The sequence below is a fragment of the Pseudozyma hubeiensis genome (genome assembly GCF_000403515.1).
Source record: "Pseudozyma hubeiensis SY62 DNA, scaffold: PHS20, whole genome shotgun sequence".
NCBI classification, from domain to species: Eukaryota; Fungi; Basidiomycota; class Ustilaginomycetes; order Ustilaginales; family Ustilaginaceae; genus Pseudozyma; species Pseudozyma hubeiensis.
Window position 1 is genome coordinate 18,817 of NW_012133802.1, and position 24,948 is coordinate 43,764.

At 56.6% G+C, this 24,948-nt stretch overlaps 12 protein-coding genes across 12 annotated transcripts; 3 read left to right on the top strand and 9 right to left on the bottom strand.

Moving 5' to 3' along the window:
- Positions 1-21: 21 nt before the first annotated feature.
- PHSY_001742 (hypothetical protein) lies at positions 22-1,326 on the bottom strand (the record flags this gene model as incomplete). Its single annotated transcript, XM_012332368.1, has 1 exon — positions 22-1,326. The coding sequence occupies one exon, from the start codon at positions 1,324-1,326 to the stop codon at positions 22-24; it is 1,305 nt and encodes a 434-aa protein (XP_012187758.1).
- Positions 1,327-1,877: 551 nt separating this feature from the next.
- On the bottom strand, positions 1,878-2,836 carry PHSY_001743 (20S proteasome subunit; the record flags this gene model as incomplete). The annotated part of the gene is made up of 3 exons (XM_012332369.1): positions 1,878-2,169; positions 2,268-2,703; positions 2,812-2,836. 3 exons carry the CDS (start codon positions 2,834-2,836, stop codon positions 1,878-1,880), a joined length of 753 nt encoding a protein of 250 aa, XP_012187759.1.
- Positions 2,837-3,453: 617 nt separating this feature from the next.
- PHSY_001744 (hypothetical protein) lies at positions 3,454-5,154 on the bottom strand (the record flags this gene model as incomplete). The annotated part of the gene is made up of 1 exon (XM_012332370.1): positions 3,454-5,154. One exon carries the CDS (start codon positions 5,152-5,154, stop codon positions 3,454-3,456), a length of 1,701 nt encoding a protein of 566 aa, XP_012187760.1.
- A 1,431-nt stretch (positions 5,155-6,585) lies between these two features.
- PHSY_001745 (GPI anchored dioxygenase) lies at positions 6,586-7,749 on the bottom strand (the record flags this gene model as incomplete). Its single annotated transcript, XM_012332371.1, has 1 exon — positions 6,586-7,749. The coding sequence occupies one exon, from the start codon at positions 7,747-7,749 to the stop codon at positions 6,586-6,588; it is 1,164 nt and encodes a 387-aa protein (XP_012187761.1).
- Positions 7,750-8,688: 939 nt separating this feature from the next.
- Positions 8,689-10,194, top strand: PHSY_001746 (alpha/beta hydrolase; the record flags this gene model as incomplete). The annotated part of the gene is made up of 1 exon (XM_012332372.1): positions 8,689-10,194. One exon carries the CDS (start codon positions 8,689-8,691, stop codon positions 10,192-10,194), a length of 1,506 nt encoding a protein of 501 aa, XP_012187762.1.
- A 1,308-nt stretch (positions 10,195-11,502) lies between these two features.
- PHSY_001747 (ribosomal protein) lies at positions 11,503-12,532 on the top strand (the record flags this gene model as incomplete). Its single annotated transcript, XM_012332373.1, has 2 exons — positions 11,503-11,827; positions 12,213-12,532. The coding sequence occupies 2 exons, from the start codon at positions 11,503-11,505 to the stop codon at positions 12,530-12,532; spliced, it is 645 nt and encodes a 214-aa protein (XP_012187763.1).
- Positions 12,533-12,989: 457 nt separating this feature from the next.
- PHSY_001748 (hypothetical protein) lies at positions 12,990-17,514 on the bottom strand (the record flags this gene model as incomplete). The annotated part of the gene is made up of 5 exons (XM_012332374.1): positions 12,990-14,781; positions 14,867-14,947; positions 15,094-15,262; positions 15,817-16,033; positions 16,108-17,514. 5 exons carry the CDS (start codon positions 17,512-17,514, stop codon positions 12,990-12,992), a joined length of 3,666 nt encoding a protein of 1,221 aa, XP_012187764.1.
- A 163-nt stretch (positions 17,515-17,677) lies between these two features.
- PHSY_001749 (hypothetical protein) lies at positions 17,678-18,100 on the bottom strand (the record flags this gene model as incomplete). Its single annotated transcript, XM_012332375.1, has 1 exon — positions 17,678-18,100. One exon carries the CDS (start codon positions 18,098-18,100, stop codon positions 17,678-17,680), a length of 423 nt encoding a protein of 140 aa, XP_012187765.1.
- Positions 18,101-18,345: 245 nt separating this feature from the next.
- PHSY_001750 (hypothetical protein) lies at positions 18,346-20,004 on the bottom strand (the record flags this gene model as incomplete). Its single annotated transcript, XM_012332376.1, has 2 exons — positions 18,346-19,795; positions 19,910-20,004. 2 exons carry the CDS (start codon positions 20,002-20,004, stop codon positions 18,346-18,348), a joined length of 1,545 nt encoding a protein of 514 aa, XP_012187766.1.
- Positions 20,005-20,468: 464 nt separating this feature from the next.
- PHSY_001751 (hypothetical protein) lies at positions 20,469-21,689 on the bottom strand (the record flags this gene model as incomplete). Its single annotated transcript, XM_012332377.1, has 1 exon — positions 20,469-21,689. One exon carries the CDS (start codon positions 21,687-21,689, stop codon positions 20,469-20,471), a length of 1,221 nt encoding a protein of 406 aa, XP_012187767.1.
- Positions 21,690-21,954: 265 nt separating this feature from the next.
- PHSY_001752 (hypothetical protein) lies at positions 21,955-22,825 on the bottom strand (the record flags this gene model as incomplete). The annotated part of the gene is made up of 2 exons (XM_012332378.1): positions 21,955-22,318; positions 22,383-22,825. The coding sequence occupies 2 exons, from the start codon at positions 22,823-22,825 to the stop codon at positions 21,955-21,957; spliced, it is 807 nt and encodes a 268-aa protein (XP_012187768.1).
- A 268-nt stretch (positions 22,826-23,093) lies between these two features.
- PHSY_001753 (hypothetical protein) lies at positions 23,094-24,947 on the top strand (the record flags this gene model as incomplete). Its single annotated transcript, XM_012332379.1, has 1 exon — positions 23,094-24,947. One exon carries the CDS (start codon positions 23,094-23,096, stop codon positions 24,945-24,947), a length of 1,854 nt encoding a protein of 617 aa, XP_012187769.1.
- Position 24,948: the final 1 nt, after the last annotated feature.

Genomic DNA, 24,948 nt, shown 5'->3' on the forward strand with positions numbered 1-24,948 from the left:
GCTGGAGAGGAAAAACCTCAGCTAGAACGGCATCGGCGTAGATGGAAAGAGGCTGGTGCTCGGACCTAAGCTGTGTCTTGATACGAGACCGTACAGTACACCGTCAGAGGAGTGTCGAGCATTGATGCGGATGTCGACACCCAACAGGTTCGGGCATAGTCGGTACAGCTCGCGGTAGCACAACTCTTGTTGCATCGTCGGGATGGCAAGGTATTGTAGAGACAGAGGATTAGAGCGGAGAGCTTTGAAGATGGGACCGAGCATGTCAGGGAGGATGTAGCCTTTGAGCACTACACTCGTCAAGGTGCCGTGGGAACGCCGTTGGCAAGTCTCGATAGCAGCAACGCAAGCCTCGATCGTGTCGCGGTGCCAGCCGACTCGGAGCGTCTGCTTGATGCGTTTAAACACGAGCTGCTGCCACAGATGAGGTACTCTCCTGAGCTCGCGACACGTGTTGGCGAGACGGATGCGGTCGGCCGGATCGAACCACTCTGAGATGTTCAAGAGCAATTCGAGCGACAAGCTGAGGAATCCAGCCGAGGGGGTTTGAGACTGCTCCCGGATCTGCCTCTGTCTCTTGAAGGCGCGGTCGTCGAGTGCGTCGCCGGCAGAGCGTTTTGTTTTGTGTGCTGCTATCTCAAGCCCTCCGATGTGAGAGGCTTCGAGGTCAGAATTCTTCGCTATGTGGGCCTCGGTATGCCGATGAAAGCCAGTGGTCTCAGTGACCAGCTCGTACGCTCGCTTGAGATCTGCGAGAGCCAGAGAGACGAGCTTCATAGCATGGTAGGCCTCCGAACGGCGCTGCAAGTTAGAGCAGAGCTCCTGGACACCTTCATAGTCGTAGAGAGAAGGAGCGTAGGCCAGAGCCTCGATGCGCTGCGAGGCCAGCTCGACGACCTGTTCAAAATCATTCGAGTCCCACGCCTTGCGGTGAGAGGCTACTTCGTTATCGCGCTTGAAGATTTCGATCATTGCAGTGTCTGATACGCCCTCTGCCTTCTTCTGCCGCTTCTCCATGTCCGAGCCCAGCGCCATACCGTGTCGATGAGCGCCTTGGCCGATTTGTTCGAGCAGCCGCCTATGCTCTTTGCGCAGCTTGCTATGCCTGTGAGCATGGGCGTATCGTACCCGATGATACATGTCTGCGGACTCGAAGTCGTCCCGATGAAGGGCGTTGAGCGCATCCAGCTCCGTCGTGATCTCGTCCGCAACAACTCTTATTCGCCGCAGACTGGCCAGATCAAAGTCCTCCAGTGTGAGCTCTGATTGGTCGCCATCTTCAGCGGGGGCATCCCCGTGTCGCAGCTGCTCGAAGAGCGACTGCATCCTCTCAGATCCGTCGCCCGCCGGTGTACGCCGCGTTTCCCTGGCGTGGTGTCGGAAAAGGCGTCGAGAAACTCGCCGCGACAGCAAAGAAAGTGGGAGGGGGAATCGCGTCAGACAGGCTGGAGTTGAGGATGAAGCAAGAAACGAAGGGAACGTCATACACACGGCGATCCAATGTAATCGTCAGCGCATTCAACGAGGAGGAAAAAGTGCCCATACGCATGGTGACTGAGGAAATCTGCGCCTTAGTCACAAAAAAAGGCTGAGTCGACAGCACGGACCGTTTCTGATCTGACCTGAGCTACCAGCTCCTTGGCTAGCACGTCCGTGTCTTCGGCTTGGCCGACAGCCACCACGTACACGCAGCGCTCCCTTTCCTGCTCACGACACTGCCGACTCGCCTGATCTGTCCTGCGCTATGCATCAAAGTCACAACTTTCGCAGAAGCCAAACGAAGCTGTACGGTCTCATGAATACACACTTGTGCCCATCCAGAATGGGCGGTTGCAATCGTAGAATATGATGACGATTTTGCGCCGAATTCCGTGCCTCTACATCTCGGCGATCAAGGCTTGGAGCTGGTCCTCCTTCATGATGGCAAATTGACCCGACTGGCGACCGTCTTTGGCGGTTCTTGGTGTGACGGTGGCGAGCTGTACATTGTTCTGGTCGAGCTTCTCCTCCATGACTTGCTTGAGTACGCGGAGGCAGAGGATCTCGGCTTCCTTCAACGTCATGTCCTTCTTGTACTTGTCTTGCAACTCGGTCTGAGCGCCTTCCGAGCCGCTGCCGATCGCCTTGGCGTCGTACCTGACAAAAGTGCCGGATGGGTCCGCGTGGAATCTGCATTGTGTGTGGAAAGAAGGGCAGAGGTGACATGTTCAGTATTCCGTCTTCGGCGGACGATTAGATGCCTGGAGGGGCTGGAATCGCAAACTTACAGCTGAGGACCCTTTTCGTCGATACCTGCGATGAGCAGCGCAACACCAAATGGTCTCGACATCATGGCCTCGTCGCCTGCGGTGGACTCCCCGAAGCGAAGCGCAAGATCGCAAACAGCTTGGGTAACCGATTCGACCTTGATCTCTTCGTCATATGTAAAGGCGTGGTTTTGCGAAGTGACGCGCGCGTGCTCGATCATAGTCCTTGCGTCGGCAGTGAGACCGCTCATCGCTGCACCCAGATGCTGATCCACCTCCATGATCTTTTCGATGGACGACGACTCGAGCAGCTTAGACTGCACTCGTTTCTCAACACCCAGCACGACACCTTCCTTAGTGGCGATCCCGACGGTGGCCGAGCCTAGCTTGATGGCTTCTAGCGCATACTCGACCTGGAAGAGACGGCCCTCTGGCGAGAAGGTGTTGACTCCACGGTCTGTCGGCGGAGGGGGCGGAGCAGCATGATTGTCAGTGGATGCAAACAGAAGTAGCGCATCGGACAAGCGAGACTTTTGCGCCTCGCTGCAACGACATATCTACTCACCGTACTCGGACCTTGTCAGGAACATGGCGGGCCGAAGATTGTGTTTGTGGATGCGTTGCCGACTTGTCTATGTGTTGATCCGAAAGTCTGTCGTGCACTGGACACGGTGGCGGTGTGCTTGTCGATGACTTTAACTGGTCCGTGAACTGAAGAAGGAGACCAAGGTAGGTTGCGAGGATGATGTCGAGCAGCAAGAAGCGCAAAGACGAGTTGAAAAGATGGTAAGTGCGAGAGCCACGACGTGCGAATGCGAAGCCTCAGCGTGTGGAGTTGTCCAAAAAGTGTTGTGGCCCCGACACGCGTTGCTAACATTCGAATTGAGTAAAAAAAAGGGAGGTCGGATTGCGACACACCTTCCTGACGAGGAATTCGATCACTCCGCGCCGTTGCTCGCGTAGCATGCCAAGGTCAACAGCATCATCACAATCTTGTGCAGTCATTTCGTACCTCGGTATTGCATTCATTGGCCACGAAGCAGAGCTCCTTGGTCACGCATCCAGTCGGTACCACAGGCGCAAAGATGGTATTGCAAGCAAATGATTGTCCGAATGATGCGAAGGGAAAAGTATGCGAGGGCGGCAATTACAGATGCTGATTCCAGAAGCAAAGACGGGCCAAGTGAGGAGAGGATGCAATCAGCGTCTACCACTTGCGATCGACAAGCATTCTTCTAGATTCGGAGCTCAAGTAGCTCTGCGCATCCCACGAGGCATCGACGTCCTTGACGTGATCGGCGGTAAAGATGATGGGCAGCGCCGTGAACACGAGGAAAATAAGTCCCAACGAGCCTGCCAGCAGGCCGATGGCCACCTTCTCGTGCGCAGGCGTTGCAAATGCCTTGGCTCCCTTGACCTTCTTGGGCTTGTCGCCGGGATTGGTGGTGTTGGTGAGGTTAGGGTATCGGACCATCAGGTCGTCGTAGAAGAGACGCTGGATGGATTTGTTTGTCGAGTACATGGCGTAGTCCTGATGCGAGACGCCGGCAATGTAGTCGAGCGTGTGCTTTGGTGGAAACTTGCCCTGGAGGTAGAAGGCCGTGGTGTTGGCATACTGCAGCACAAACTCGGAACCTCGGTCCAAATGGTTGCCTCCCTGCCATCGGGCCGGGCAATGTGTGTCACCGGCACCGACATCGAGGAGCGCCAACGCATACGAGATATGACGATTGAGGAAACGGTCAACGACGTACGTTTTGTTGGCCAGGACGTCCTTTCTCGCATACGGTGTGATCTTGGACTGGTTGCCATTGAGGCCATAGGGCCAGGTATCCCACTGATTGCCAGCCTGACACGTGTCATTAAAGTACGGACGCGAGTCAATGAGCCATGCCCAGGAACCAGGATTGCCGATCCAGAAGCGCACATTGTCGTCGTAGGCCTTGGTCTTCTTCATGAGCGCATAGCGCTGCGCGGCTTGACCGCCCATGGAATGGCCGGCAACGACGACTGAGTTGAGGTTGGGATATGTCTTCTGGTCGAACAGCAGGTCGACGATCTGGTCGACGGCGGCGTAGCTGGTGACGCGGTGCTTCATGACAGGGTTGACGCTGCCTGCGCCACGCTGCCAGCTCGATCCGTGGAAGACAATCTCGTTGGGTCGAGCTGCGCCGGCGGAGAGATCAAACTGATTCATCATGGCAGGTGCAACGATGAGGAACGAATCGTTGGTGGCGCCTTGCTGCGCAAAGTTATCCGATATGGCGACGCTTCGGGCGTTCAACATGAGGTTGGCGTACTTCCAAATATCGCGTGGCTTACCTGGCCACACAACTATGGCACGAAGCACCTTGGTGGGATCTGGATTGTTGGAGATGTAGAAGGGCATGACGCCCGACTCATTTTTAAAGACGTTGTAGACGGTGAATGTGCGATTCAAGGTGAAGCCGGCGGTGTCCGGCAGCTCTTGCCAACCACCCGTATCGGAGCCGTTCGTGGCGGCGCTTGGGTTGAAGTACGTGTTGTTGTTCCACGGAAAGTTGTAGTATCCATCTCCTTGCAAGAGGTTACCTGTGGTATCGGTGTTGCCGGCAGCATTACCAGCCACGTTGGGAATCTGTTCCACAGCTTGCGCAGCGGCGATGGGATCTGTTTCTGACTGGATGGCAATGGCGGCCTGCGTGTCGTTTGACGGCGACTCGACGCCGCTACCCTGGCGTTTGGACAGACCGGAAAAGTCGCGTGTGAAAAGGGGCAACGCGTCGTCTACGCTTGTGCTCCTGCTGTCGAAATCGATGTCGATGCGGTTCAGGCGCGGATTGGATGCGGAAGCTTGCTGGCAGACTGCAGCCACGGCAAGCAATGCCAAAGCGCCTGCTTTCGCCTTTGTCGTAACGTATGTACGCATGGCTAGTCCAGAGCGCGGATGAACGAGGAAGTCCACAGACATGACTTGCTACACCCTCGAAATTGGGACTGGAATGGAAGTGTAAAGAAGGGCAGTGAAAGCAATAAGGACGAGCAAGAGCTCGAAATCAGCCAGCGAGGTGGACGCGCGATTCGATGCAAACGCTCCAGGCGTATAGAAAGCTGCAAAACTGAGGGTGACGCGGCGAAGATACGAAACAGTAGCTGGTCGAGCTAAGCTGATCCACGATTCGCGAGCTTTCCCATAGAATGACGGAGTAGGATGAAGGGGACGAGAAGGCGGAGGATGTAGAGGATGGTGGAAAAGGAAGGACGCCGAGAGAGACGGTCTATGGCTGCTCTGAAATTTTGGCAGTCGGAGCATGTGCCATGCATTTCGCCAGCCAGCCAGCGGTGCGAGCGAGGTCGGCAAGACACCGCCTGAATCAAACACGATCCTCGCACAGCAAAAGGCAGACCGAGCAGGCGCTGGACCCGTTATTCTTGGAAAAGGCTACACAATGATTTACTCCTGAAACGCGCGGTGCAGCCGTCGAGCTGTGTTCACTTAGCCGCGCAGGATCTTGAACCCGCCAGTCGTCGCGAGCAAATTCGGCACGGCCGGCACTGCAGCCCACAGAGGCTGCAAAGACACCTCGGTGTGGCTGTCGCAGGGTTGCAATTCGGTCAAGTCACTACAACGCTGCAGTCCCAAGGGAAGGTCAATTTGTCTTGCACTGCAGCGCATGCCGTCTCTGCAGTCGGATCGGAGATCGCAGCGTCCGTCGCGTGCTTTTCCACTGTCACGCCTCAGTCAATGTGCCCGTCAGCATCGGCTGCTTCTCGGATTCGTGTGCACGCGTGTGTGGGCGGTGGCACATGTCCGAGAGGGCAACTTCGCTTCCTTGCACAAATTTCTCCGTCAAGTCATGCTGTGACGCAGAGTCGGCATGACGAGGCTGCTCCAAACCACATGGACGTCGTCGAGGATTCGGCGACTTGTCGTCGTTCGCTTTGTGCTCGAACGCGGTCTCACAGCAATAAGTAATCATGTTGTCGCATCGCCTGTTCCGAAGTTGCGCCGGTCATCGAAAGAGCAGCTCCAACGAGTCCCCTCGACGTGGATGCAAGACGTCAGCAAGTGACTTGTCCGCGGTCGACAAGCCCTTCTCACCCTCTCCGACCATGTACGAAGCTCACATACGTATCTTGGCAGACAGAGATTATTAGATGCATAGGCGATGCAACGTATTGCTGCTTTGCCAAAATTGGTGTGCAAAAGATCAATGTTGTACAGTGTTCGTGACGATGCGGTAGTACGGTTCTAGAGAACGACGAGATTGTGGACAGCCAACGACGGATCATGTCCCTTGTGGCGAGAGCACAGCAGCGGACAGCGCCATTCTGAATAGGAGGCAGATCGGCAAGCGGCTCAAAGCTCCTCGTGGGCAGGGACAGCGGCCTCAGCAGGCACCCAAGGCTTGGTCTTTCCGCCACCTGTGGTCGGAATCCAGGTCTCGTCAACCACCACGGAGCGGTTGACACCCACGGTGATGTAGCCGATGAGACCATCGGTCATGACACCGCCGAGCTTCTCGACGTCGAAAGTGGGGAAGTAGCCGTTCTCGTGCGAGACCTGGAAGATCTGCAGCGAGTCCTCCCAGTTTCGAGTTCGTCCTCGGCCGGGCAGGTCGGCGATGGGGTTGGTGTTGTACGGCCACACCTTGTCCATCATCATGTTGAGCTCGTCGTCAAAGAAGAACTGGCCCGTGTGGATGAGCCTGCCAGATCGGAAGGTGCCGTTGGGAAGCACCTGCCAGTCGTTGTGGATCTTGACGTGCACGTGCGTGGCACGTCCAGTGTAGTAGCCGGGGAAGACGCTGGTGAACTGAGCGACACCGTTCCTGTCGGTGGGAAGAGCGCCTCGGAGCCACTGCTCGTGCGTGTTGGTACGCGGGAAGGCAGAGAGGAGACCCTTTCGGATACCGGTCGAAGCGGGCTGCTCATCGACGAGGTGCGGTGCTGGGTCCGGGTGGCCCGAGTAGTGTCCGGTGGCGTTGGCATGCCACAGATCCACGAGGATGTTTGGGATGGGTTCGCACGTGTCGACGTCAATCACGCCGACGTCCATCTGGAAGTGCACGCCGAGCTGCCATTCGGCCATGTTGGCGCGGATGGGGTGGTGCTCGGTGTGGTAGTAGGGCCCTTGGGTGGCTTCGGGAGCGAGGACGCAGGTCGAATTGCGGATTTTGCTCTCGACGACAGGGTCGCACGCCATGATGCGTTTGCCCTTTTCCTCGAGCGCCTTGATGCCCTTTGCGGCAATCTCGCCATCAATGCCAAGGTCCTCGAAGTATCCGTCGATGAAGAGGTTCTTGTTCTGCACCGAGTCGCCCCCGAGCACCTTTTGCGCCCACGACTTCTTTCGTGCCGCTGTCATGGCGGCGATGGCAGGTGCGCAGTGGTAGGCTGCATGTTGCTGATCGAGGAACTGCACCACCTCTTCTCTGGTTTCCGGACCGTGTGCCACGACGGATGGCAGCAGCGACAGCGACGCTGCTGCGGCCAAGGCTGTGAGAGGAGCGCTGAACTTCATGTTCGGTGGTGATGAGGTCTGGGATCGGTCGGCGAGAGCGTTGGCTGTGGTTTCTGTCGATGGCGAGGAAGGACACCGAGCTCTCGAGAATATGGGGTAGAGAGAGTTTGGAAGGGGAAATGCAGCCAGGTCACAGGATATATAGGAGCCGCGGCGGATCCAGTGATGCACCTACGAGCCGGACAAGGGCGGGGAAGGGGGATGGTCGAACCGTTGCGGTGCGAGAACAGAAATATTTCTTCCGGCTATTTGCAATCCATTGGTTGCTGTGCGACGCCGCGTTTCCTTCGTTTTTCCCTCCCCACGTTTGCAGGGCGACGTAGGCAGGAACACACACTGCTCCAGAGTGCATTTCAAGGATATCACGGCTCGACCTCGTTCGGACTCGATTTATCCACCACACTCAATATGGAGTGCGGATCAAAGTGTGTTTCCAGCGATGCTCGCCGGTCGATACAATCCGCGAATTTGGTCCTGGTCTTCAGGCTTTGAATCTTCATCATCTTCTTGAGAGCGTTACCCCCTTCTCTTGAACTAGGAATAGAGATGATGACCAGCAAGCCTCATCAGCATGCTGTAACACATGTTTCGCCAAATGACCTCGGGATGCTAGCTGGCCGGGCCAAGAATACTTACGGAAAAATGAATTTCTGATAAAAATGTGGATGAAAGTTGTTCCTGTGAGGGGAAATTTACCTATTTCCGACAGAGACCCTGAGAGAGCCAGGGAGGAAGAAGCCGGTCCAAGGCCCGTGCTTGACAGCCGCGATTCCTCCACTTATTCCGCCTGGCTCGAGGAGCGGCCAAGCTTTGCGGGGACCGGCTCAACCTTTTGTCGAGCAACACATCGCTCATCGAGGTCGAGACGAGTGATCAGCTCCTCGACCAGTGACGACGACCGTCTTCGCATTCGGAGCGCACGATCCGCCTTTTGCAATCATGCCACGAATCCCATACCGATACCCGGCGTCAGGCGCTGACCCCATTGCAGATGCCATTCGAGAACGACGAGGCGCTCGAGGACTCACGCCGCTTGATGGGTCGCTGCTCAACGCGCCTGCGATCGCAAACGGCTGGAACACGCTACTGGGAGCGACCAGGACCAAGAACTCGATCCCCGACGATGTGCGAGAGATGATGATCCTCCGCGTTGCCGCGCACAATTCGGCCAACTTTGAATGGATCCAGCACGCACCTGTCGCCGAACAGGCAGGGTGCACCACCGCGCAGCTCGCCGCAGTACGCGACGTTAGAGCTTCGCTTTCGTCCTCCAAGGTGCTCAGTCCGCTGGCAAAAGCAGCTCTGGCGCTCGCCGACGACATGACCACCAAAGTCCGCGTGCAAGATTCGACCTTTGCATCGCTCAAATCTGCGTTCACCGATAACGTCAAGGAGCTCGGAGACAAGGGCAGGGTGGACGGATTCGAAGGCGAGGATCTCGTCAATCGCAAAGTCGCAGAGGCCACGCTCACCGTCGCAGTATACAACATGGTCTCTCGCTTCCTCGTCGCCATTGACGTTGATGACCGCGCCAACGTTCCAGTCCCCAAGCCCGAAGGCAGCGAGCACGTCCAGGATCCAGTTTCGGTCACACTTCCGTCGACCGGCCCTAGCTCGTCGGCAGGGAGAGGACTCGTACAGCTCCCAGACGGACAGCTGCTCGGTACGCGCGTCTACTTCCACAGCATGACGGCTCCGTGGATTGTGTTGATCAACTCGCTGATGACCGATCTGACCATGTGGGATGCCGTCATCCCAGCGTTCTCTTCGCGCTTCAACATCTTGTCGTACGACCAGAGAGGGCACGGTAGCTCGGCAGTTCCTGCTGAACCATGCACAATCGCCCAGCTATCGGACGACGTGGCCTTCCTGCTCGACAGCCTGGCCGTGAGAAAGGCGTATGCAGTGATCGGCGTCTCTCAGGGTGGTGCCACGGCGCTGTCGTTTGCGCTTCGACACCCTGATCGATACGAGAGGTTGATCGCATGCGACACACAGCCAAGCACACCTGCCGCCAATGTAGCTGCTTGGGACGAGCGCATCGCACTTGCCAGGAGCAAGGGCATGGGCGAGCTGGCGGCGGCGACTGTGCCGCGATGGTATGGATCCGGCTCGCAAGCAAGCGCCGAGTGCAGGACGAGGACCGAAGAGATGATCAAGACGACGCAGGTGGAAGGCTTCGCTGCCGGCGCGCATGCTTTGCAGAACTACGATCTCGTCAAGGACGGCATCGTCGAAGCGTTCAGCAAAGCTTCATCGAGCCGTCACCTGCTGCTCGCTGGTGAAGCAGATGGCAAGCTGCCCGAGACTCTCCAGGCGTTCACCAACAAGCTCAGCGAGGCGGGCGCAACAGCAGAATTCGTCGGCATCCCCAACGCTGGACACCTTCCCATGTGCGACAACCCAGACGCCTGGCTAGAGGCCGTTCTCAAGTTCCTTGCATAGGCAGCATCTCCCAGCTACGTCCTTGATCAATTGCAATGCAATCTGATCTGCCCATTACCCCTCTGACCCCGCATTATTGGCTCAGGTTTCACATTGAAACGCACGCAGATCCTTGAGGACATGATCTAGACGAGCAAGGTTGATTGACCTGAATTGGCGAGGAAGTTTGGCAAAACATTACATGTTAGACCCTTTCCCTTCTTGCGTTTGCTATGCGAAAATGATTTTACAGTTACTCGTCCGTGTTCACGTGACTAGTAAGAAAATCTGGTGGAATGCCTTCCGAGTCTTTAATTCGTCTTGTAAATCAAGCGAAGCTGAATTCGAAATACAAGAAATTCGACAGAAGACAGCCAAGGACGACTGTCCGGCTCTCTGGGGCAGCGGTGTGTCGTCAAAATGGTTGGATCCAGGCCGAGAAGACAGGCAGCCTGACACACTGCGGGAATCCGCGATTTGGTAGATTCGGTTTGAAGCTGCCTCACGCCTGCAGTCACGCAGATTCAATCGACTCAAGGCAGAGCAGCCAAGTCGGCCGCTAGCGAGACTTGCCTGCCTTCGAAGTTTGCTGAATGGTCTCTCCTCCGCCATCCTTCCATCATCCTCAAGGCTCACCCCCCTCATACATATTCAAGATGGTACGTACCCTGCATCAGAAGGATTGACGACGACGGACAGCAGCATCAGCATAAGCATAAGCTACGACAGCAACAGCAGCACGAAGCCCAGCAAACATTGTCCGACAGTTTCAGCGAAGGCAGCTTGACCGTCTCACACTCATCACATCGAGATTCATCCGAGCGCGGCACATATATCTACGGGAAGCTGGCGCATGCTGTTATAGAAAGACAGGGCGACGCAGATGGGATGGCGTACAAGACAGTCAGTGAAGTAGAAGCTGAAACGGAGGGGACGACATGGAGACGTGGGAGATTTGTGATCGGCATTGTCGTATCATTCTGCCAGGAGCATGTTGTCAGATGTGCGGAGTCAACGGCGCGGCTTGAAGGCCTGGCCATCAACGATAACCACGCCGTTTGCTACAATTGCATTTCAGCGCGCATCTCGAACGACCAGCACGGTCTAACGACCACAACATCTTCAGCATGGATAGACGGATTCGCGACGAGTCAATGAACCTTTCCGTGCTCATGCCAGGGAGAAGCCAGGCTCCGTTCCGATCAACTTCGAATCACTTCCGTTCACAGCAGATGTTGTATCATCGAACAATTCGACATCAGGCCAACACCCTCGCCGCCACTGTCATGCTACAGCACCTTTCTCTCGTCCGCTCATTCGTCGTCGTCGATGCTACCTGTCTCCATCTTCTTGCGCTACATTGTTCAAAAACTTACCAATCCTCGCCAACACTGTACGCCATTCAAACAACAGGTCCGTTACGCTTTCGACGACTCCAAGCTTGCGGAGAAGACCGCCAAGTCGCGCGGCCAGTACCTCCGTGTTCACTTCAAGAACACCCGCGAGACCGCCGCTGCCGTCAACGGCATGAAGCTCCAGAAGGCTTACGCTTACCTCGGCAACGTTGTTGAGAAGAAGCAGTGCATCCCCTTCCGCCGCTTCAACGGCGGTGTTGGCCGCACCCAGCAGGCCAAGGAGTTCAAGACCACTCAGGGTAAGTTTTCAGACATAGCAACGGTCAGAGCACGACAGTGATACAACACGCAAAAACATCTCGGGGGAAGGAAAAGAATGACTGGCAGAAGGTGACGAACAATGTGGACGGGAAGGGTCCTTTGCAGGGAGGGACGTTGTATTCGTATGCGACCAAGGCCAGCCGATGACTGGGCAGCAGAATGGTGGTTTGGAAGTTGCATGACCAACCTTGAACCTTGCCGATGCAAGTCACAACTACGGAGATATTGGGGAACATCTTTCGAGTGCACGTGGCTCTCACCGCGTGCTATCTTTCAACGTCGTATTCTGGAGCCGAAGCAGCAACAGCACGTCTTTCGTTCATTTGCTGACCTGTACCCATTCTCTCCTTTCGCTCACACCAGGTCGATGGCCCGTCAAGTCGGTCAAGTTCCTCCTTGCCCTCCTTAAGAACGCCGAGGCCAACGCTGAGGCCAAGGGTCTCGAGACTGAGGAGCTCGTCATCCGCAACATTGTCATCCAGCAGGCACCCAAGACCCGCCGTCGCACGTACCGTGCTCACGGTCGTATCAACCCTTACGAGGGACACCCCATCCACGCCGAGATCCTTCTCAGCGAGCCCGCTGCCCAGGTGCCCAAGGCTGCCTCGACCGATGTTGTCCGCCTCAACAAGCGCCAGCTCGCTCAGAAGCGTGTTGCCGCTGCTCGTGCCATCAAGGCCTAAACGTCCCTCTACACACACATACACACACGTCACGCATCTTTTCGCCTCCCCCTCGGGCTCCGAGACGGCGGCTCCTCCCTCTTCTCGTCTCATCTGCATTTCAGGGACGGTCGTCTCGTCGCACACCTACCCACCCAAAACTACACGCCGTTTCCTCACTGACTTTGATTTTGTCAGATGTAAGCTAGTACCACTTTGCACCTCCCGTATCCAGACATCAGCAGTCTGATGCGGGTTCAAAAAAGCCAACCAACTTTTCGTTCTCATTGTCTGGTTTGTCTGCTGTCTGTCACCTCGACCTCAGTCACACAGCGTATTTGTGAACGTGACTTGTCCCATTGAAGCTTATTTCAAAAAAGGTGCGATGTGAACATACAATTCACAGCGAAGCGAAATGATGACCGACTGGCGTCCCATCTCCCTGACCGAACGCGACAGAGTGAAGCGAGATGGAAGCTCAGTGGTTGGCGGCAGTGTTTGTCGACGCAGCGATGGGTTGGTTGCCCGTCGCGAGCTGGAAGTTTTCGAGCTCCTTTGTTGCAGTCGCTGCTTGAAGCGGCAGCGTGGGTGTTGCAGCTGTACCACCAACCGTGTCTGGCACTGTCCTTTGCTTTTTGGTCGGTGACGCCATCTCTGTATCGCCGTTGTCTACCGCCGTCGCCGTATCATCGTGTGATGCACCGTTCGTCTGTCCCGCTGCCTCTGCACCGTTCTTCTTCTTGTTGCCCGACTTTGCCCTCTTGCCGTTCACCTTGCTCGTCGCTGCTGCAGTGACACGATTCTCACCCCCTTCAAAGACATATCCGGGCAACTGCGTCCACTTGATATGCCGAACGACGATGCCCATCGATGCCTCGTCGTACTGCTCCCACTGCTTGACCTTGCCCGTGAACTCAGCGGTGGGATAGCTGATATCAAGCTTACGCGGGCCCTCGCCCGCCAGCTTGGGCTCGATGCTGAGCCCAATGAAGAATGTGGATGTGTAGATCATCCTGTGCCCCTCTTTACCCTCGGTCACCTTCGCAGCCTCTTCAGCAGCAGCTTGCTTGGCATCCTCAGTCTCGGGCAATGCTGCCACCTTCTGTGTTCGCTGCGCCACTTCTTCCGGAATATCACCCGTAGCAACAAGACGCACTTCGTGGTCGTTCCAACACTCGGACACCTGATCGAAACCTTTGATGAACGGATGTGCGCATGTGATGGTCGGTACCAGCTCGAGCTTCATCACGAGCTGACGAACCTTGGACTCGACCGTGCCGTGCCATTTGAGCTGCAGATCTGCCGATCCTGAGGAAGCGATAATCTGGAGATAGTTTTTGTATTTGAAGAAGAAGTCATGCTTGGCGAAAAGCTCGTTCCAGTCGGTCTTGCCGATGATTACGCGGTCAACGACCTCGGCAGCGCGCTTGAATTCGGACGTCATGACCATCTGCGTCGACTGCGATACGTTGTGTGTCGCACACATGCCCGGATAGGCGGGAGTAATGATGGGCATGCGGTGCAATCGGTCCGATGGGTAGAGCTTGGGATTCCAGACGCGCACGGACAAGGGTCCATCCTCGATCTGTGTGAGCAAGACTGGTTGCGGCCACTTCCACTGGTAAAGAATGATGAAGAAGCGAGAGACGATAGCACCTGCCGCTTCATTGGGATACAGCTGGCAGATACGAGCCGTCAACATGGCCCAAGCTACGCCACCAAGGAATCCCATGACGTTCGAGTAGATGGCACGGCGCTGTGCCCACAGCTTGATGCATCGAAGCGCCATGCGGAAGACGTGAATGTTGGGCACCAATCGCAGGATGCCATCGGTCACTCTTGAGCCACCCAAACTTCGAACGTCGCGTTCGTCTAGACTGCGCAGCAGATTGTCGTCTTCGAGCGAGAGATTGTCCTCGACCCTCGGCAACGCGAGTCGAGCAAAGGTGAAATCGATGTCAACTCCCAAGAATTTGGCCGCAATCAGTGGTACGTGCGCTGTAGGTACGCCTGCTACCTCGGTGACTTCCTCGCGCTCCTTGAGCATGGTTTCAAAGACCGAAAAGAAGTCTTCTCGCTGAACGTGCTTGGGGACGACACAGAGAGTGTCGATATCGGACCCTGGTCCGTGCACACCGAGGCGGTAGGAACCGAAGGTGAAGATCTTGCCACCTGCTGAGCGAGCGAGCGATTCCGACATGCCGTTGGCTATTGAGACGCGGTAGACAAAGTCTTTGACCATGGCGTCGAGCTTGCCCAAGATGGCCTCGCTGCGGGGTTTGTGGCAGGGTGTAGAGTGGAGGTCAGCTGGGGGTTCAGCGCTGCATCGAGGAGGGAGGAAGTGTGTACACTTACCGAACCTTGCTCTCCTCGTCACTCTCAAAGACACCTTGCTTTTCTAGCTCGGCAACGAGCGTCTTGGTCACCTCGATCTCTCTTGGTGTGGGTCCGTTGGTGGCGATGGGTGGAGTGACACCGAGATTTCTCGTTGGCCCGCCGCCGAGAGCTGGCTCTACTGCTGATGCTGATGTAGGCATGTTTGGTGCTGAAGTTGCTGGAAGGCGCTGGAAGGTGGTATGCACCTCGCGAGGTGAGTGTTTGGAGAGCGAATGATTCGGTCGGTGGCCGATGATGAGATGAGGAAGAGACAGCTTGAGATCAGGACCAGTTCTGTCGCGGATGTGATGCGCAGGAAAAAGACGTTTTTCGTGCAGGTGTCGTGGAAGCGCCGATAATGATTAGGACCGATCGCTGCGGCGGAAAGGAGGAATCGGTTTGTAAATGCCGGAGCGCAGGCTGCAGAGACGAGGAAGGCTAGGCTCGATGTAGGCTTCTCAAGAAGGAAGGCGTGCTTTTCGTGACTGACGCGGTGGCTGAGGGTGTGATGGACCGAGCTAGGTTTGCTGCGAGAAGGGAAAGACGGGAGAGCGTGCGATGAAGAAGGAAGTGGGGCGGAAGCAAGCCGAGGCGAAGCCGCAATCTGCATTCAAAGCTCAGGGCAAGCGGCACATCCGAAAAAGTGGAGCAAGGCAGTGTGCGAAATCAGTTGAATTTCCCGGCAGGAAGAAACGAGACCGCGCGAAACGCCATCGCTACGCGCTACAACACTGGTATGGAGGCCAAAGGTACAGCATCAAGTATGTCGGCGCCGAATGCTATATGCAGTGCTAGACAAATTTCGATGAGTCAATGTGATGCTCATTCCATCGACTGAGCCAATCGCTCCTCTGTCTCCGAGTCGCGCAGCCGAGCAGCCATTAAAGACTTGCCAAGAGCGACAGCCAATGGCACGGGCACGGCGTTACCGATCTGCCTGTATGCCGAGGTGAGGATTGGGTCCGTGTGGAACTCGATCCAGTCCGGGAAACCTTGAGCACGGGCGCATTCTCGAGCAGTGAAGAGCCTGCGTTGATCGGGATGGATCATGCTGCCTTGCACTGACGCCGACGTCAAGAGTGTCTTGAAGTACTTGTCGCCGTCGATTCGCTCGAATCTGAAGTGCTGATCTTGCCATCTGCTGTTCTGTACGAATGGATCAGAATGTAACCTCCTGTCAGTGAGGAGCCTTGGAGCTCAACGGAGGTATATACACTCACTCGAAATCCTCCGAGAAGCGCTGGCTTCCTCACATCGCATTGATTCCATGACTCGAAATCGGCACCGGGCCGCAGGGCGACGTTGACTACCCTTTCGACCGCCGATGCAACGGTCCCCGAAGTCTGATGCTGGGCTACCTTGAGGACGCTCTGACCGGTGAAGACTCGCATTCGCTCTTGGTAGGAGTTCGAAGGACGCTTTGCGTACGCAACCGTGACGAAGCCTACCGCTTTTCCGGGCGAGACCGGGAGCTGCGGTATCCCCAAGTGCTCACGCTCGATCCCGACGTCGTCTGGACCGGCATAGATTTCGTGTGGGTCTTGCCAGTCGAAGACGGGCAGGTCATCGATGGCATCGGCCACTGTCACGGCGGGTAGCATGGCCGCAAAGTCCTCTGACCGCGCTGCATGAGTGCGGCTCAAACCGTCGGTCCAGGTGAACCGGTGTCCTTGGGGACCGAGGAGTTGATGGGATGCCCGTGGCATCTGCGGAAGTACCAGCTCGTGTCGAGCGCCAATCAGTACAAATCTTCCCCTTCTCTGCGGACAACCGAACGATCCGGACTGTACAAAACCGCATGTCGCCGCATAACCGAGATCCAAGAGCGACTTAAGTGCGAGCTTGACCATGCCTTGATCGCGGCCGCGCAGCTTCGACTGTGTGAATCCCTCGACATTCTCGAGGACAACATATTTGGGCCGAAGGTGCTCAGCCCACCCAAGGACCGTCAAGACCAGAAGGTTGCGCGGGTCCTTCTCCGCGGCCTCGCGATTCGCCCTTCGGTTCTTGCGGCTGAACCCCTGGCATGGAGGACCGGCGGAGATAACGTCAATCTGCCCTGGAAGCGGGTACGTCAACCCCGCTGGCGAGACTCTGCCTTGAATGGCACGTCGCAAGGCATCACCGGCATCTTCGCAGTGCACATAAGCGTTCGGATGGTGCATCTTGAATGTCTCTACTGAGTCCGGATCCGAGTCGATCGCGACCTTTGTTTCGCAAGCACCGGACAGATCGAGGCCGATGCTGAGTCCACCGGCGCCGCACATCAGCTCCATCGCTTTCAACGGCAGCTTGCCTCTCAACCTCCTTCTCTCCAATCTATGTTTGGCGGTGCAAGGCGCGCACTCGTCCGATAGTTTGTTGACATCCTCCTCGGCGACGAGGAAGTCCTCGGAAGTCCAGGAAGACGACGCGCTTGTTTGTAACGAGACGTAGCATGTCGACACTGGTGCAAACCTAGCTCTTGCGATACGCTCGATCTGGGTATCAGGAACAAGAAGGCGATCGTTTTTGAAGGCTGACGCAGTGAGGGCTTGGCGATGAAGACGACGGATCAAAAAGTCTTGGTTCCGAACGCGATGCACCTGCACGACATCCAGTAGTGATCCGTCGCGAGGCTGAAGCATAACGAAATCGCCCTCGTGATAGTGGACAGCGGAACTGTTTGAGTCGAGGTGAGACAGCCACTCGTTCAATCCGTTGAAAGAAGGCCGCTTGGCGTCCCACGAGTATCGCAGCAGAACCGTGCTCACGTCGATCTTGGAACAAATTGCTCGTCTCACAGTGAGCTTACGTGGGGTGGCGAAGACCTCCCTGCTGTCGAGAACGTCGTGCAGCATCGTCGCCGTTCCTCGAACCAGCTCGTATCCGGTAAGGGATATATTCGATAGGCCTGTAATGAGCAACAACGCTGTTCCCGATTCTTGGTGGGCCTCGGTGGGCCTCGACGATGTCGCCGAGCTCGATGATGGTCGGCATAACGACGCGTCGGGCAGCGTTGTCCTTGCGCTCGCCATTCTGTTTGGCGAAGAAACTCCTCAGCGCAACTGCAGCCTCCGTGCTGCCTTTGATCTTGATCGACGGCGTCTCGGGCCAGGACTCGATTCGAGTATCGACGTTGATGACCTCGTAGCCACTGCGAACGCGTAAGTCGCCGGAAAGCACCTTTGCGACAACCGGCGTCGTCTGGATGAGTTTTTTTGCCGTAGCCATGATGCCTGCTGCTGGCATGGAAGATACGGTCGCGCTGCTGGTCGATGTGGAACGGTTTGACTGCGATGTTCGACTGCTCAGGGACTCGTCACACGGACCTGCTCAGCCATCCGACCCGCAGAGCACAGAGTCACACGTTGTGTTCCGCACGCAATCAATGCTTTGTACACACCCGCTCTACGCGAAGCCGTGAAAGGACCTGACAATTGCAATAGGATTTCGAAGCCGGCATCCCAGAAATCTATCTACAGCAAATCAAAGATGTCCTTCTTCTGGCTCTGCTGCTGCGCTCCAGACTGACCCGACGACGACTGTGAAGCGAATAGAGCACTCGAGCTCTGGTTCTTGGCCATCTCGGCCATCGACATCTTCTGCTTGCCCGCGGCGCTGCTTTTACCCGACGAGGCGGCCCAGAGATCGTCAAAGTTGAAGGACGAGTTGGTCGAGGCTGCAGGTCGGGTGGCAGCGGTGGTGCTCGAAGCGGTTGCGGCAGGCGTGGATGGTTTCGAGGATGGAGACATGACGTTGCTCGAAGCTGCCGACTTGGGTGCTGAAGGTGCGGCAGCCGGTGCGGAGTCGAAAAAGTCAAAGGACGCTGCTTGCGGCTGTACTGAAGGGGCGACTGGCTTAGCCGGAGCGGCAGGCGCGCCTTGGAAGTCATCGAAATCGTCACCAAACGCATCGTTGGCAGGCGTGGCCGAAGGTGCCGGTTTGGCGGCCGCAGCATGTGCAGGTGCAGGTGCAGCAGCGGGTTCGTCGTCGTCATCAAAGCTGAAGAGGTCCGCCACCTTGGCAGCTTCCTTCTTTGGCGGTGCTGCAGGGCGAGGGGCGGCGGCGCGTGTCGTGCTCGAGCTCTGCCTTGGTCGATTGGAAGCAGTATCTTCGTAGTCGCCAGCATCGTACTCCTCAAAGCTATCACGCGCAGCTGCGCCTCCACCGCTTCCGCCGCCACTCGAGCTACCAATGCCAGCAGCTCCGCCGCCGGCGTAGTAGCTGTCGCTGCCAAATCCTCCATACCGACCAGTGCCGCTGCCAGGAACGAACTCGCCGTTGCCTCCACCAGTGTACTTGGACTTGTTGCTTCGAGCCTTCCTCCTTTCCTGGCGGATGCGATCTACGTCGGACAGCATTTCAGCGAGTTCCTTGGCGCGGTTACGTACATTGATGCCCTGATCCTTGCCCTTCTCGTCGATGTAATGGAAGTTGCGGAGAATCTTGATGGTGGCGAGGTGTGAGCGGGCGTCGTCGACGACGCGCTCAGATCCGTGCTTGACGAGATACTCGAGCAACTGAAGGGCCTTGTAGATCTGGCGCCACTCGCGCGCCTCTTTCTCCATGAAGCGACGGTAGATGGTAGGCATGATCTCGTTGAAGTCCTGAAAGTTGTTGGTTGCCTGGGCAATCTCCTGCATAAGAGTTGAACTGGCGCCCCAAGGATCATCGTTGGTAGCCTCGTCGACCTTGGCTTCGATGTCGCTGACGTTGAGCGCGTAGTTCTTGGCCTGACGATAGAGCGACTTGACGTCGTACATGGTCAGGTTGGCGAGCTTGCTGCCAAGATCGTCAAAGTCCATTTTGGCAGAGTCGAGCGAAGTAAACGATGACGCGAATGGTGGTGTTGGTGGTCTACAATGAGGGCCCGTGCGGTCGATGAAGGAAGAGTGGCGGTCAGGTTCAGATGGGCTTGAAACGAGGCTGCAGGCGGGAGTTGCCAGGTGCAAGATGCCAGAGAACGAGAAGCAAGGAAGAAGACGATCTGGAGTTGGTTTGGAAGAAGTTGAAGAAGGCCCACGCCTGACTTGTGCTTACAGATCGTTGTAACAGCGAAACACACCTTCCCGCGCCGTGTTACTTTCTCTGGCTGTGAGACGGGCTCGGCACGCACAGGTAGCGAGTCGCGCCATTCGATTTACGTGGCTCGTTCGCCGCCGATCTATTGGAACAAGCTGGATTTTCGCCAAGGCAGCACAGCCTGTCTGCTGTTTGCACCTGGATTTCCCCAGCCTTCAGAAATTCGGACGGCAGGACGTGATTCTGCAACACTTCGGCTTCTTCTCACAAAATCGCTGGCGCTCATGTTCCCGAAAGACGCCGTCAAGGCGTGGGACGTGGCAGGCGATCATGATCAAGAGCAGGACCGGTCTTTACTCATCTGCTCGGTGCAGTGTACACGAATGGGTTGCAGTCCATGAGAGCAAGCTAGAAAAGTGAACTGGGATTCAAGAGGAAGCGGTATCTTCCGCGCCGAAATGGCGATGACGTCTAGTGTCAATAAACAACAAGGCCGGCGGCTACGTTGGCTCGACCGGTGCGAGATGCGGTGGTGGTGATGATGATAGGAGACGATAATTTACTGATTGAAAAGTGTTTACCAGATCATGCTGCTAAGGTCGGATCGGATTCGGTTGTAGTCCAGGATACCCTCGACCTGTCCGTGTGCGGCGAGAGCAAAGTCAGCATCCCACAAGTAGGTGCGTGCAACACGCTGGATGTCCTGAACGCCGATCGAGTCGATGGCAGCCTGGATCTCCTGTGGCGTGTATCGCTTGCCGGCGGTGACGAGCTGTCGTCCGATGTCCTCAGCGATGGCGGTGGTACCGTCGAGGCCGAGCAACAAGCTCGCCTTGAGCTGGGCCTTGGCACGCTCGACCTCACCCTCGGTGGGAGCGGTGCTCATTCGCTGCCACTCACGAAGCGTGAAGTGGATCAAGTCGTCAAGCTGCAGGAAGTTTTCCGAGACCATGTAGACACCCCAGAGACCGGTGTCCGAGTACGAGGTGGAGAAGTGCATGAACGAGTTGGCGAGGTTGTTGGACGAGACAATGTGCGAGAGGCGCGACGAGAGCAGAGGGCTCGAGCCGAGCGATCGATCCCAGTTGCCCATGATGGACTGGAGCACGAGCATGGGGAAGTAGTCGGGCGACTTCCACGAGACACCCTCGACGGCGAGCGCAAAGTTGCAGGTGGGCGAAGTGTCGTCACGGATGCGCACCTCCGAACCGACGAAGCTGGTCTTGGGCGACGAGGACTGACCGAGCTTGATAGGGCTCGAGCTGACGGGAAGGCTGCCAAAGTGCTGCTCTGCGAGCTTGACGAGCGAGTCGTGCTCGATGCCACCGGCACCGACGAGAACCATGCGGTCAGCGGTGTAGTTGGTCTTGATGTACTCGGCAAGGTCCTCGCGCTTGATCGAGAGGATGTTCTTCTTGGGGCCGAGGATGGTGCGTCCGAGAGGCTGGCCCTGGAAGGCGACCGAGTGAAGGTGGTCGAAGACGACCTCCTCCTTGAGCTTGTCAACCTCCTCCTGCTCACGCAGGATCACATCACGCTCGCGCTCGATGGCCGAGTTCTCGAGCTTGGAGTTTTGCAAGATGTCCGAGATGATGTCGACGGCCTTGTCGACGTCCTTGCGGAAAGCCTTGGCGTAGTAGACGGTCTGCTCTCGCGAGGTGTAGGCGTTGAGGTGGGCGCCGAGGTTCTCGACCTCGAGCTCGAGAGAGTGCTGTGATCGCTTGCCAGTTCCTGCGTTATTGCAAAGAGGTTTGATGTGATGGTGAGACGCGGCGTTGAGCATAGCGCAGTGGTTCATGATCCAAATCAAGAAGTTCGAGGTCAGTTCCATTGTCCGTTCTGTAAATTATTGCCCCCATCCATTCCAAGACTATTTCATCTCGGGTTCTAGCGCATCCCGAAGAAGCAGTCCGCGCAGCATATCAGCACCGATTTGTGTGCTGTCTGCATCTCACAGAAAGTCGAGAGCGGGTTGATGATCAAAGGTGTTTGCGATAGCTGCGCCGAATGATCCTTGTCATTTGCAGTGGCAGCTGCCTTGTGCAGATGGCTGCAGAGCTCCATCAACTGTGACCATCCAATGAAAGGCTGACGGCTGATGCAATATGCTGCTGTGTCGATGCGATGTACGTACCCTTGAAGGCCATGTGCTCGAGGAAGTGGGCGGTTCCGTTGGTGCGGTCTGTCTCGGCGCGGGAGCCGGCATCGATCCAGACACCGACGGTAGCGGTCTGAGCGGAAGGGTTGGACTCGGTTGCGACGGTGAGACCGTTGGAAAGGGTGGTGGTCTGGGTGATGGGCTGGCGCGAGACGGCGGTGGCCAGGTTGCGCAAGGTGAAGGTGGCAGCGGTGGCCGGTACCTTGTTGGCTCGGGCGAGCCTCAAGGAGGACTGTGCGAAGAGACGAGCAGCCATGATGACAGGTAGGCTGTGCGGCAAGGAGGATGAGGTGTGGTGATGAGAGGAGGTGTGGTGAAGAAGGAGAAGATTACCCGTCGTCGTCGACGATGATCTGAACAATCCGTGCGGAATCAACGACGCAATCCCAAACCTTCGCAAAGAGCAGACCAGACCCGGCCAGCCTCCGCCGCGAGCCACAGGTGATTTCCGTAGCAGACCAACGCAATCCGCTTCCGTTCCTTCTCAACTCTTTCGCATAGGCACAGGCTGGAAGAGAGGGAATTTGGGTGACCATTTTGCTCGATTTCATTGGTGACCGACCAGCCTGAACCATTTCAAATGCGCAGCCATCTGAATTGCGTGGACAGCGAGATTGTATTCTTGCCTTCTGCAGGCTGGACATTTCGACTTTGAGTTTGTCGCGTCTGGCTAGAAAATTGAAAAGCTTCCCAAGCTTGTTCCGAAGAAGCCCGCTCAAGGCAGCTGAGCGGTCACTTTGATAATGCGGAAATTCAGTACAGCTCAGCGCGACCATTGGTGATCGATTTCACCCGATACCAATACCTGCTCCTCGTTTCGACATAACATGAAAAGGATTTCGTGCGAGTCTGACGCCAATTTGGTGCGGCTCAGGGTTTGAACTTTTTTTCTTCTTGCCGGTTGGTGGAGGTATGGCTGGAAGACATGAACAAGCTTCTCGAGGCATGCTTGCTCCCTAGTACTCCCCACTGTCACAGCAAAGCGATCTTAAACCAACCTTCATCGCAGCAGTCATGGCCGAGGCAGGCCCATCTAGCGCAACCATGGCGAGCGCACCGTTCCATCATGTCGGGGCAGCGCATCGCTCGAACCTGACGGTTCTCCTCACAGCCAACTCGGTGCAGCTCGTCGATGGGCATTCCGATGGGAGCTTCAAGACGTACGCGATACCTACCACCGTCTTTGTCCCGCAACCTACACTACCCGACCAATCAGATGCAGCGCGATACGCCGACAACCCTCACATCAGCTTTGCTCGCCTCGCTAGCTTTTCGCACTCGGATCAATTTCTCGCTCTCACGGGAGACGACAAGGTGCTGCGAGTATGGAAGCTTGAACGAACCGCAGATGGAGGCATCTCTGGCTTCGAGTTTGGCAAGGAAATTGTGGTCAAGCTCTTGCCAAAGAGAGCCGCTGTGCTTCACTGGATGCCGCCGGGCGACTCGACACCAAGTGGATCGGAGGAGCTCATATGCATCGATCGATTCGGTGATGTACGCAGCTTCATGATCAACGAGAACGATGTCCGCACATTGCCGTCTGCGAACAAAGCGGAAGGCGCGGCGGCTGACGAGCAGGACGAGATGGACTCGCCAACCGATGCTTCTATGCAGATCCTTTTGGGCCACGTCAGCATGGTCACCAGTCTCGCCTTTATCCCAGCGTCGAAGCCGAGGGCGCCTCCTGCGTTCATCATCACCGGCGACCGTGATGAACACATTCGCATCTCCCGCTGGGGCCCCCAACGAATGGCGTACGTCATCGACCGATACTTGCAGGGGTCGGAAGCATTTGTCGGAGCTCTTGCGGTGGTTTCGGACGAAGAGGCAGGTGGAAAGCTTAGTCTGATCAGCTCAGAGGGTGGACGGGCTCTGCGAGTATGGGCGTTGGCGCAACCCGGTGTCGCTTCCACCGACACTCCATCCGACGATGCATGCGTCTCGATCAACGAACTCAGCTCAGCTTTGGCACCCCATGTGCTGGCCCGCGATCGCGAGGAACGCAAAAGAGAATCGAAAGCGCTCCAGGCATCGAGCAAACGAAACAAGGCTGCCAAGCGCAAGCAAAACGGCGATGCACAAACAGCAGAGCAGGCAGAGGTCAAACCGCTTGCAGCGCAATACTCGAAGGACAGCAAGCCGACGATCGTCATCTCGGATCTACTTCCGTACCAAGACGCGGACTCGAAGCAATGGTTGTTGATTGTGGTAGAAGGAGCCACTGCTTTCTTCTCTGTTGCCGTGAGCTCGCTGCTGGCATCTCTGACTTCCGACGACAAGGTGCGAGACATTTCGGATCAGGTCCGAGTCACGCGTGCTTCGGCCCCCATCCTGCATCTCACACTGGCTCCCCATGTTGACGCTGCCGCTTCAGTTTCCGTCATCGCCACCTTCGACACGCGTCCCGAATTCTGTTCGGAAACACCGACAACCCAAGCCGAGGCAGAGGTCGGCATCTTTACCTTGAATACATCCGGCGACTTTGAACGACAAGCCAGACCCGCCCTCGTCGACGCCATCCTACCCGCAACACAGCCCAGCGCCACCACCGAAGTCGAACCCGCCGCACGCGAGCTGCTAGATCCATCCATCGTCGAACACCTCGGCCTGTACCCCGCCCTCACCACCTGGCCCAAGATCGAGGTCCCTTCATCGGCCGAGATCATCGCAACCCGATCTTCGCGCAAAGGCCGATTCAACCACCCGCTCGACACTTCGATGATCGGCGTGGCACAGGTGGAGCAGACTAGACCGTCAAATGCGTCGTCGAATCCGGAGGCGGACGACGAACAGCGTAGGAAGCTGGTCAAGACCATGCAGGGCGGCAAGAGGGAACGCGGTCGCGAGAGGAATCGCGAGGCGATTCGATTGGCTCAGGAACAGGCGGCTTCGCAATGAA